This window comes from Bubalus kerabau, chromosome 4, assembly GCF_029407905.1.
Source record: "Bubalus kerabau isolate K-KA32 ecotype Philippines breed swamp buffalo chromosome 4, PCC_UOA_SB_1v2, whole genome shotgun sequence".
NCBI lineage: Eukaryota > Metazoa > Chordata > Mammalia > Artiodactyla > Bovidae > Bubalus > Bubalus kerabau.
Genome location: NC_073627.1, coordinates 170,930,063 through 170,942,314, shown reverse-complemented (window position 1 = coordinate 170,942,314; position 12,252 = coordinate 170,930,063). Strand labels below are relative to the sequence as shown.

Genomic DNA, 12,252 nt, shown 5'->3' with positions numbered 1-12,252 from the left:
CTGGATGTAGAAAGGGCAGAGGAACCAGGGATCAAATTGCAAACATTCGTTGGATCATTGCAAAAGCAAGAGAGTTCCAGAAAAACATCTACTTCTGCTTTATTGACTATGCCAAAGCCTTTGACTCTGTGGATCACAACAAACTGTGGAAAATTCTTAAAGAGAAGGAAATAACAGACCACTTTACCAGCCTTCTGAGAAATCTGTATGCAGGTGAAGAAGCAACAATTAGAACTGGACATGCAACAACAGACTGGTTCCATATTGGAAAATGAGTATGTCAAGGCTGTATATTGTCATCCTGTTTATTTAACTTATATGCAAAGTACATTATGTGAAATGCTGGGCTGGAAGAAGCACAAGCTGGAATCAAGATTGCTGGGAGAAATATCAATAACCTCAGATATGCAGATGACACCATCTTTATGGCAGAAAGCGAAGAAGAATTAAAGAGCTTCTTGATGAAAGTGAAAGAGGAGAGTGAAAAAGCTGGCTTAAAACTCAACATTCAAAAAAGGAAGATCATGGTATCTGGTCCCATCATTTCATGGCAAATAGATGGGGAAACAATGGAAATAGTGACAGACTTTACTTTCTTGGGCTCCAAAATCACTGCAGATGGTGACTACAGCCATGAAATCAAAAGATGCTTGCTCCTTGGAAGAAAGCTAAGACAAACCTAGACAGCGTATTAAACCACAGAGACATTGCTTTGCTGACAATGGTCCATCAAGCCAAAGCTATGGTTTTTCCATGGTCATGTATGGATATGAGAGTTGGACCATAAAGAAAGCTGAGTGCCAAAGAATTGATGCTTTTGAACTGTGGTGATGGAGAAGACTCTTGAGAGTCCCTTGGACTGCAAGGAGATCCAACCAGTCAATCCTAAAGAAAATCAGTCCTGAATATTCATTGGAAGGACTGATGCTGAAGCTGAAGCTCTAATACTTTGGCCACCTGATGCAAAGAACTGGCTCATTTGAAAAGACCCTGATGCTGGGAAAGATTGAAGGCAAGAGGAGAAGGGGATGACAGAGGATGAGATGGTTGGATGGCATCACCAGCTCGATGGACTTGAGTTTGAGCAAGCTCTGGGAGTTGATGATGGACAGGGAGGCCTGGTGTGCTGCAGTCCATGGGGCCACATAAAGTCAGACATGACAGAGCAGCTGAACTGATAACTTTGAAAAAATTACATTTGTGAACAAATAAAGATAATACCATAATGTAAAAGGTGAATGTTTGGCTTCCCTGTGTTGTATAAAAGAAAATTCCAGAAGCTAATGTTTACCATTCTCCTTTCTAGTTTCAGCTGTTTCAATTTGGGGAGAGACAGATATCTCAGTCTTGGATCAATGGAAAGCAAGTCTCACTGTGGATGATTTCCTTGAGAAGTATGTGTCCTTAACCCTAAATTTCCCCTTTACATCTAGAAGATGAATAGTAAGTTCCTCGGTTATCTAAGAGAAAAGATCCTTTCATTTGTATCCTCACAAGTTTTCTTCTTTTATCCAAAAAAAAAGTCCTAGTCTGAACCACTGAACCATTAAAGAAGAGTTTAATCAAAGTTATTTACAACCTCTTTTTTTAACCTTTCCCTCATTTATCACATATTAACAGTTTTCTGTGCATTTGTTTTGCAAGAGACAGAAATAAAACCAACTTGCTATTATGCTTTTAACAGTAAGTGAAATTTTGGTAGAAAGTATCTATAGAAAATCCTTTATATTAAAATCAGTCTTTTTATCCTTGTAGTATAAATGCAGACTTAAGGCTATTTTCTAACATACTTTGTCAAAACGTTATTTATTAGTAGTCTAGTCATTCGTCAAATATTTATCAGATACCATGTTGTGTGCTGGATACAGGATAAAAAAAATTAGATACAGTCTCTACTCTCAAAGAACGTAAGAAAATAGAGAATAAGAAATTTATAAATAAATAATACAATAGAATGTGGGAGGTACAATGACAGAGATAGGTATGCAGAGCATAATATGAGGAAGAACATCTAACCCATTCTATGTTGTTCAGGTAGACACAAAATAGAGATTTTAGTGCAAATGTAAATAATTTACTCTGTTGCATCACTTCATGCAAAGAGTTCTCATCAGACCCAAAGGATTTACTTAGTTTTCAGATTTTCAAGTTTTAGTAATTTGTTTTCCTTAGTTACATTTGAAAGAAACAAATGACCAACTTAAATGTGTCTAGGCACTAAGAGAAGCCCAATGTACTATTTCTGTCATCTAGGAATTTAAAATCAGATTAGGAAGATAATACATGAACAGAAAAAATTGACAATGTTAAGAACTAAATGATAATATAAAATGACCCTCAAAAGTTCTATCACAAGGTATAAGGTCAATGCAAAGTATCTATCACAGGACTAAACTCTAGAGCAGGGAGGACGCAAAAAGGTGTAGTGGAAAGAGCTTTGCAGTACAAACTAAAAGATGTGGATTGTAACTCTTCATTTGAAAAGTTAAGTACTAACTAGTCACATTTTCTCTCTCTGACCCTCACTTTTTGTTTATTTTTGGCTGTACTGGGTCTTTGTTACCAGTAAGCATTCTCTAGTTACTGAGAGCAGGGGCTACTCTTTGTTGAGATTCGTGGGCTTCTCCTTACCGTGACTTTTCTTCTTGCAAACCACAGGTTCTAGAGCCTTGGCTCAGTAGTGTGGCACATAGGCTTAGTTGCTCTGTGGCACGTGGAATCTTCATGGACCAGGGATGGAACCTAAGTCCCCTGCACTGGCAGGTGGATTCTTAACTGCTAGGCTACCAGGGAAGTCCCTGACCCTCACTTTCTGATTCAGTATAAAGATGAAGGGGTCAGTGCTTCTCAAACTTTAATTTACATATGAATCACCTGAGGATCCTGTTAAAAATGAAGATTCTGATTCAGTCAGTCTGTGTTGGGGCCTGAGATTCTACATGTCTAATACGCTCCTAAGTGTGCTGATGCTACTGGTCCAAGAACCTCGTTTGAGTCACAAGATACAAGATAATCTCCAAAATCTCTCTTTTCCCTATGAGTTAGATTGGTAGAGCTGTGCATTTATAAGCAGGAGAGATCAACTTCATAAAGAAGTGGGAATTGAGCTTGTGTTGGACAAAGGAGAAACTAACTTGAAAGAAAGCATTTCAAAGGAAACAGTACATCTGAAGATACAGAGGCAAGAATGTGCAATAAGTAATGATCAGGCTACTTTGGCACACACAAAAGAATCCTGTATGAGAGAAATTTGAGGCCCTGAAGGAATGGGCACCCTATCATGTCTGACCCTCCATTCATTTTATAGTACCTTCAAGATAGAACCCGTGGCAAAGAAGATGGAATCTGTGGCACCACCTAGGATAAAATTCACATTTCTCTGCCTCCCTATAGCCAAATAGCCATATGACTAAGCTCTTCCCAAAGCATATAAGCAAAAGGGACTTACGCAGTTTCTGGAGAATGGCTTAAAAGGAAGCAGCGTGTTTTTCTCCTTCACATTTTCTCCATCCTGATGTTAGAATGCAGATGTTGGCTGCAGCAACCACCTTGGAGTATACATGACAGGGACTAAGTCTAGGAATGGCAGAGTCGAACAAAAGGAGTCTCAGTCCCTCATGAATTGTGAAACCACCTTACTAGCCATGACCTTCCACCATCCTTGTGTGTGTGTTAGCCATCATTAGTTTCAAGTTTGTCTCATGAAGTAAAATTTAATTTTTAATGAACTTTATTTTTTAGAGCAGTTTTTGGTTCAGAGCAAAACTGAGCAGAAGGTTTAGCAGGCTTTCCCAAATTGAAATTTAATTTTAAATTCAGGAGCTTTGTTACCTAATGGAAATTAAGATCCCATAGGTTAAGAGTTTAGTCCTATGAAACTGCCCCTGCACCCTACACTTCAGAGGCCATTTGCAAGGTTATCACCTGTGCTTCTGACTGACCAGCTATAGATCAGAGATTCCAACAACCCCCTCTTTGTGTTCAATCAACTTGCTGGATTCATAGACTCCAGCAACTGTGAATTCTAGACTTTTAGAATTCACAGGAATATTTTACTTACTGAATTACTGGTTTACTATAAAAGGGTATAACTCAGAAACAGTCAGACGGAAGAGACAGATAGGGCAAGGTATGGGGAAAGGTCATGTAACTTCCGTGTTCTCTCCCATCACCCTACTTTCCCAGAACCTCCATGTGTTCACCAACAAGGACGTTTTCTTAACCCAGTTCTTCTGTGTTTTTACGAAGGCTTCATTACATGGGCAGGATTGATTACATGGTTGGTTACTGGCAGTTGATTCAACTTCCAGTCCCTCTCCCCTTCCTGGAGGTCAGAGGAGTGGAACTGAAAGTTGCAATCTTCTAATCACATGGTTGGTTCTCCTGGCAACCAATCACCATCCTTAGGTGCTTCCCAAAAGTTACCATATTAACATAACAAAAGTCAACTTTAGCACTTAAGAAAGTCCAATGACCTTAGGAGCTTTGTGCAAGAAATGGATATGAATAGCAAACATATATCTCTTATTATAAATCACAATATCACACATATATATGTAATCCTTTGTGACCAGCCTCTTTTACTTGGCATAATGTTTTTAAGATTCATCCCTGGGTCAGGAAGATCCCCTGGAGAAAGAAATGGCTATCCACTTCAGTATTCTTAATTGGAGAATTCCATGAACAAAGGAGCCTGGAGGGCTACAGTCTATGGGGTTTCAAAGAGACATGACTGAGTGACTAACACTTTTTTATTTTGTAGCATGTATCAGCACTTCATTTTTTATGATCAAATAATATTCCATTGTATGAATATACCACATTTTATTTATCCATTCATCAGTCGATGGACATTTGTTTCCACTTTTTGGCTCTTATGAGTAATGCTGCTATAAACAATTGTTGTTTTTTGGTAAGTATGTCCAACTCTGCAACCCCGTGAACTGCAACATGCCAGGCTTTCCTGTCCTTCACTATCTCCCAGAGTTTGCTCAAACTCATGTCTACTGAGTCGGTGATGCCATCCAATCATCTCATCCTCTGTTGCTTCCTTCTCCTGCTCTCACTCTTTCCCAGCATCAGGGTCTTTTCCAATGAGTCGGCTCTTTGCATTAGGTGGCCAAAGTATTGGAGCTTCAGCTTCAGCATCAGCCTTTTCAATGAATATTCAGAGTTGATTTCCTTTAGGATTGACAATCTCCTTCCTGTCCAATAAGCTCTCAAGAATCTTCTCCAGCACCACAATTCAAAAGCATCACTTCTTTGGTGCTCAGCCTTCTTTATGGTCCAACTCTCATCCGTACATGACTACTGGAAAAACCATAGCTTTGCAAGCAGATTCTTTACTGTCTGAGTCACCAGGGAAGCCCCATAAACAGGTGTGGACAAGTTTTTATGCAGATATAGGATTTTATCTCTCCAGTAGTTAAATTGCCAGATCTTATGGAACTGATGGTAACTTTGTAAATACTTCTTTTCCATGCAGATGTACCATTTTATATTCCCACTCAGTTCAGTTCAGTCGCTCAGTCATGTCTGACTCTTTGCAACCCCATGAATCAAAACATGCCAGGCCTCCCTGTCCATCACCAGCTCCCGGAATTCACTCAAACTCATGTCCATGGAGTCGGTGACGCCATCCAGCCGTCTCATCCTCTGTCGTCCCCTTCTCCTCCTGCCCCCAATCCTTCCCAGCATCAGGGTCTTTTCCAATGAGTCAACTCTTCGTATGAGGTGGCCAAAGTATTGGAGTTTCAGCTTCAGCATCAGTCCTTCCAATGAACACCCAGGACTGATCTCCTTTAGGATGAACTGGTTGGATCTCCTTGCAGTCCAAGGGACTCTCAAGAGTCTTCTCCAACACCACAGTTCAAAAGCATCAATTCTTTGGCACTCAGCTTTCTTTATGAAGGTTACAATTTATATCCTGCCAACACTTGTTATCTGTCTTTTTAATTATAACCATCCTAGTGAATGGCTCATTGCATGTCACTGTAGTTTTGATTTTCATTTCCCTGATGGCTTGCGGGGGACCAGCCCCAGCTGATCCAGGGTATTCGAAGGAGAGACGGCGTAGGCGAGGGTCAGGAAACAACTGCTTAATTAAACGTTAATTAAGGATATAAAGAGTAATAGAATGAGGATAGCTCAGTAGGAAAATTCAATGGAGAAAAGAGGCTGAGTAGCTTGGTTTACGCGGGAGGCCAATAAAACTTCAAGACAAGAAGTTTGCACCACTTATGTAGGCCGCAGGCATCCTTCCGTTCTCCCGAAGGAGAGGAGACGCTGAGGCCTCCCCGGTCTGATCTTAGAAGCCCAGGCATAATTAGCAAGCATGGCGGGTTCTGCGCTACAGATGGAGACTCAGCCAGAGTTTGAAAGAGAGAGTGACATGGGGAGACCAAGTTTCGGTGAATAAGGCCCGCACTTTATTTTCCAAAGTAGTTTTTATACCTTAAGTTATGCATAGAGGATAATGGGGGAAGGGGTGGAGTCATGGAAGGACAGCAGTTCCTGGTTCTAAACGAAGCCAGGCTTTCAAACTTATCATATGCAAAAGTTCAGGTGAATTACATCATCTTCTGGCCCGGAGGCCTGTTAACATTCTAAGAAACTTATTTTTCTCTAAAGGTGATTATTCCAAAGTCAGGCACCAGCCTCCAAAAAAGCATTGGACAAAGCTGCATTTTACATTTCTATACACCCATTATATCAATCAATACACTGCCAAGGACACAGTAGGTAAGGAGTATGGAGACTTAGCAGCAAACGTTGGCTCAATAAGTGAAAAACCCTTCACCAATACAATTTCTAATCAATCTTTTAACTACTCAAAAGAATCTGTGTTTAGACAGTTTAGAACATCTCCTGCCTCTCACAGTTGGGAGGCTCTGAACAATCACATGTGGCTGGAAAAACCTATTCAAGCAGGCTAGAGGATTTCCAAAGGAGTTTGTAGGTTGAAACACTGTCACGCCCAGGAATTATTAACAGGAGCTGTAAGCTAACTCTTTTTTCAGAGAGAGGTAGTGGGGGACAGACCCCCGTAAAGTCAGACGTGTAGGTGAAAGCACAAAGCAGGAAGTAGGCAGACTCTGGTTTGGGGGTAGATGCTCGAGAATTTCCAGGGGGACTCCTGAGGCTCGATCCCGCCTTTGCGTATGCCGAGCCTCCTTCCTCATGACCTTTGTCATGGGCGGAGTTCCTCACGCTGGCTCCCCACAGTGATAGAATTCCTGTTGAGCTATTCCAGATCCTGAAAGATGATGCTGTGGAAAGTGCTGCACTCAATATGCAATATGCACTCAATATGCAATATGCCGGCTCCCGGCAATGGCTAATGATGTTGAACTTCTTTTCCTTTAATTATTGGCTGTTAGTATATCTTCCTTGGATAAATGACTATTCAAGTTCTTTGCCATTTTTAAATTATGTTATATGCCTTTTTATTATTGAGGTTTAAGAGTTCCTTATGTATTCCAGATCCAAATCTCTTATTAGATATTTGATTTGCTAATATTTTCTCCTGTGGATTGCCTTTTCACTCCCTTGATGGTGTCCTTTCAAGCAGAAAATATTTTGGATTTTGATGAAGTTCAATTTATCTAATTTTTCTTTTGTTATTTGTACTTTTGGTGTCAAATCTAAGAAGGCTTTACCTAAACTAAAGTCACAAGAATTTACTCCTTTTCTTATACGAGTTTGCCTGTGATTTGTTTTTTTAAGACACACAGCAGTTCATGAAATGTTTCAGTTATTGGTGGGTTATGCATTTCATCATTGGTATCCCATTTCACATAGAATAAAATCCAGTGTTCTTATCAAGTCCTCTAAGATCCAGCATGATCTTGTCCTTGCCCACCTATCTAACCTTACTCAGTTCCAGTCAACCTGACCTTTCTGCTTTTCTTTGACTATGACACTTGGTCCTCTGCTCTGAGCCTCTGTATGGCTTGCTCTTTACCATTATTCAGGTAACTGTAGCTCCTCAGAAGGCCGTTCACTAACTACTCTCTCTAAAACATACCTTATGTTATCCCTCTGGCTATTACTTGATGTCCTAATATCTCATTTTATTTCACTCATAAGAGTTTTTCACCACCTGACATTATGTCATTTACCTATTTATTTGTCTATCATCCCATTATCATGTAAAACTTTATGAGGGCAAGAACACTGGTTTGTTCACCTCTCCACACTCAATGCCTAAAATGGTTCTAGCACATTGTAGACACTCAATAAATATTTCTTTTCAGTTAAGGAATTAGTGAACAGGAGTGGATGAATTTACCCAAAAAAGAATGATATAGAAAGAAAGCAAAGACAGTGCAGACTGAAAGCCCAGGAAACATCAGGATCTTCAAGTTAGGCAGAGGAGGAGTACCAATGAACAAAAAATAGATAATATTGGACAAGGAGGGAGAAAGAAGACATGGAAATACTGGTCTTTAAAGATCACTTATGGTAAGGGGAAGAGAATTGACAGGGTTTTCTCAAAACTATAGTACCAGGCTTCTGTGGTGGCTCAGTGGTAAAGAATCTGCCTGCCAGTGCAGAAGACATGGGTTCAATCCCTAATCCAGGAAGATCCTGCATGCTGGGGAGCAACTAAGCCCCTGTGCCACAACTATTGAGCCCACATGCCACAACTACTGAAGCTTGCACGCCCTAGAGCCTGTGCTCCGCAACAAGAGAAGCCCCCACAAGAGAAGCCCGTGCACACCTACAGAGTAGCCCCTGCTGGCAGCAACTAGAGAAAAGCCCGTGCAGCAGCAAACACCCAGCACAGCCAAAAATAAATAAATAAAATTATATTAAAAAAATTTAAAAACTACAGTACCAATGATTACTATTAATTATTGTCTCTGTCAGTCATATTTATTTTAAAGTAGCTATCTAAGCACTAAATTTAGAAGTCTCTAAAGATCCACATGGAAATTATATTGATTTTGGTTCTTTCAGTCTGTGTATTAAGGCTAAGTATTTTAGGATATCATAAAAATATATATTAGAATATGTACCCGAATTGCCAATAGTATATTTATTTATTGGAAAATTCAGTAGAAAGGTCTCTTTTAAGTTCAAATATCCTGATGATATAAACAATGATGGATATATCTGGGTCAGTCAGGAAACAAGCAAGGTACAGGTAGGGTCAAGGGAACCAAAAAAAAGTTCCCAAGACTCGCAATGCCTGGAAGTTATTACCACCCTAAGCTTGAAGGAGAAAGGGGACTGAAGTAACCAACAAAGTCAGAACTGTAGCTACAAGAGAGATGCTGTGTGATTAAAGATGAAACTGTTGGTTGAAGAATGTAGCTATCTCTCCAAACTGTGGCCCCAAAGGGAAAGATTTGGGAAGAATAATATTTCAACCTATTTATTTTCCCACCTTTGATCTCCTGCCAGTGCTTCCATTGGCTAAATCCAACCAGAAGACTAGGCAAGGGAGTTTGGTTGGTTCATTGAGATCAGTCTCCTAGGATGTAGAACAGGATATAAAAGGTTGAATAATGACATGGAAAAGCAGACATTGACTATCCAGCACAAGGACATTTTGGCAATGCGTGGCCAAGTCTAAAAATCTATATATCTTTAGCCTCATCATTTCCATTTTTAGAAATTGCATTTTGAGAAAACAGATAAGTACACAGAGATATTCCTTGCATTGTTGCTCATAATAGCAAACAATTATAACAAATTTAAATTTCCAGTAACAGGGAACTAGTTGAAAAAATTGTTTAACTATACAACGGGATCTTGTTCATCCACTCAAAAAATGAAGTGAATGTACATTGATTGATATGTAAATGTGCTCATGCTTCATTGCTTAGTAGAAAAGAACAGGTTACAAAATACTATGTATATGAATCCACTTTTGTTTAAAAATATTCAAAAATAATTGATAAAATACGTACTTTTTAAATTCATCTCTTGAATGATGGATCTATGGGTAATGTTTCTCTATATCTGTTGGAATTTGGTAACTTTCTACAGTGAACATGTATTATTCGTTAATAAAGATGTTTTAAAATAAGACATACACAAAATCAGTAATTTTCGTATATCATAGAAAAACAGTTACAGGAATGGTGACCCAGCTTAACTGTGAATTTGATGAAATTGTTCCGAGTTCAAACCCAAACTCCCAAACTGAAGTAGAGGAAGCCAGCTTATATACCCATAAGGAATACAATGAATTCTTTACTTTTGTCAGCTGCTTAGAAAAACGTCCATCACTTCAAGCACAAGGTAAAACATTTGTTATTTTCATTGTTATAAAACATTTCTTACTAATATATAAATTTTCATTTCAGTGATTTTTTTTTTGCTTTACTGGATTTTTAAATTTTTTCATTTTGCTAAGGATATCCACCTACAAAATTGAAATTGAAAGTTTTGCCACATTAGCAAAATATTTTCTTTCATATTAATCTCCTTTTTGTAATTTAGTTGTTTTTGGAGTTTAAGTGTGCTGGGCTTCAAAATAGCCTCAGAGGTTTCATCAAAGGTTGCTCACAACATATTGCTATAGTGATATTAGCATCTCTGTAGCGATCTGATGACATGACAATCTGTTATAACATTAAATTATTAGATTATTAAGTGATAGTTATATTTTATTTTCCCATTTATTCTGAAGATTTTCAATCTTATCTAATTTATGTGAAACCATAATTCAACGTGGAGATAAAATAGTTGCAGTGTTAGGTCAGGAAGTTCACTCCGTTTTTATGAATTTACAGTAAGTAATACTTAAAGATATATTTAATCCAAATTATATTCTAAATCTGATGTTGTAAAATGTTTATACAATGTGACTGGCAAAAAAGTTATATTTTTACTTGCATTTTAAAAATTATTGGTATTCAGTGTTCATTTGCATATTTTTATTTTGTGAAATGATTCTTTTTGTCTCTTTTTCTATTCTTGTATTTTATATTTATATATCAATAGTATCAATAACCCCAAATGTATTTAACTTGAACCTCGATGGCACCCCACTCCAGTACTCTTGCCTGGAAAATCCCATGGACGGAGGAGCCTGGTGGGCTGCAGTCCATGGGGTCGCTGAGGGTCGGACATGACTGAGCGACTTCACTTTCACTTTTCACTTTCATGCATTGGAGAAGGAAATGGCAACCCACTCCAGTGTTCTTGCCTAGAGAATCCCAGGGAAGGCGGAGCCTGGTGGGCTGCCGTCTATGGGGTCCACAGAGTCGGAAGCGACTTTGCAGCAGCAGCAGCAGCAGCAACCATTCCCTTTATGATTTCTATCATACTTGTTTTTATACTTAGAAAATTCTTCCTTGGAGTAAATAAATATTTATTTATATTTTTACTTAAAGTTTCCTTTAAGATTTTAGTATATGATTAAAAGTAAAATTTTTAAAAAATCCCAAATGTTTTGGCAGTGGTCCCAATATTATTTGGGGAATCCTCTTTGCTTTCCCCATTGATTAGAAATGTCACTTACATTATATGCCAAATCCTTATCCACATTATAGTTTGTTTCTGGATATTCTAGTATGTTTTACTGACTTGCCTATTATTGTGTCAGTATCATAGTTTTAACTATTTAATATATGAATATAACATGTATTAATAGTCTTTTCCCCCCTACTCTCACATCTGTATTTTCCAGATTTACTTTGTAATCAGTTTTCCAAATTCCAAGACAGACTTCTTGAGAAATTGAAACTTTTTAGTTTTTACCGTAGTTAACCTTTTTTAGCCAGGAAAATGGTTTATTTTGCCTTTTCTTCAAGTTTTGTTGTTTTTGCTTTTGTTTATTGGTAATGATCCTTGGTAACGTTTTACGGTATCTTCCGTAGACATTCTGGACACTTCTGGTGTTTATTTCTCAATATTTGTATGTTTGTGGCCATAATAAACACATTTGTCCATTAATTTTTGACTAGGTTCATATATATATATATATGTATATGTATTTGAAAACCATTGATTTTATAGTTTTTTTTTTATCAGTTTAGTGAACTCAGTTGTTTTCATTTAATTGTGTTGGGTTTTCTGCCAAGAATAACCCCATCCTCTTTCCTGTCAGTAGATCTCTTTTTTGCTTTTTTTTCATAGCTAACTAGCCAAAATTTTGTTTCCTCATGACAACTTAACACTCCTCTACAGTAGAGGAAAACAGTCTCCTCACATCCGTATTGGTACATATACTAGTGTAATAAGGTAAGAAATCCAGGGTATGCGTATAGCCATAAGAATATAAGGAAGTAGCACCTC

At 38.2% G+C, this 12,252-nt stretch overlaps 1 protein-coding gene across 1 annotated transcript in view; it reads left to right on the top strand.

Annotated features, from left to right (window-relative positions):
• SHOC1 (shortage in chiasmata 1) overlaps positions 1-12,252 on the top strand; it is a 90,585-nt gene that overhangs the window by 10,275 nt on the left and 68,058 nt on the right. The window contains exons 5-6 of the mRNA XM_055579319.1: positions 1,307-1,394; positions 10,073-10,251. Coding sequence (XP_055435294.1) covers positions 1,307-1,394; positions 10,073-10,251 — 267 coding nt within the window. The remainder of the gene's footprint in view (positions 1-1,306; positions 1,395-10,072; positions 10,252-12,252) is intronic.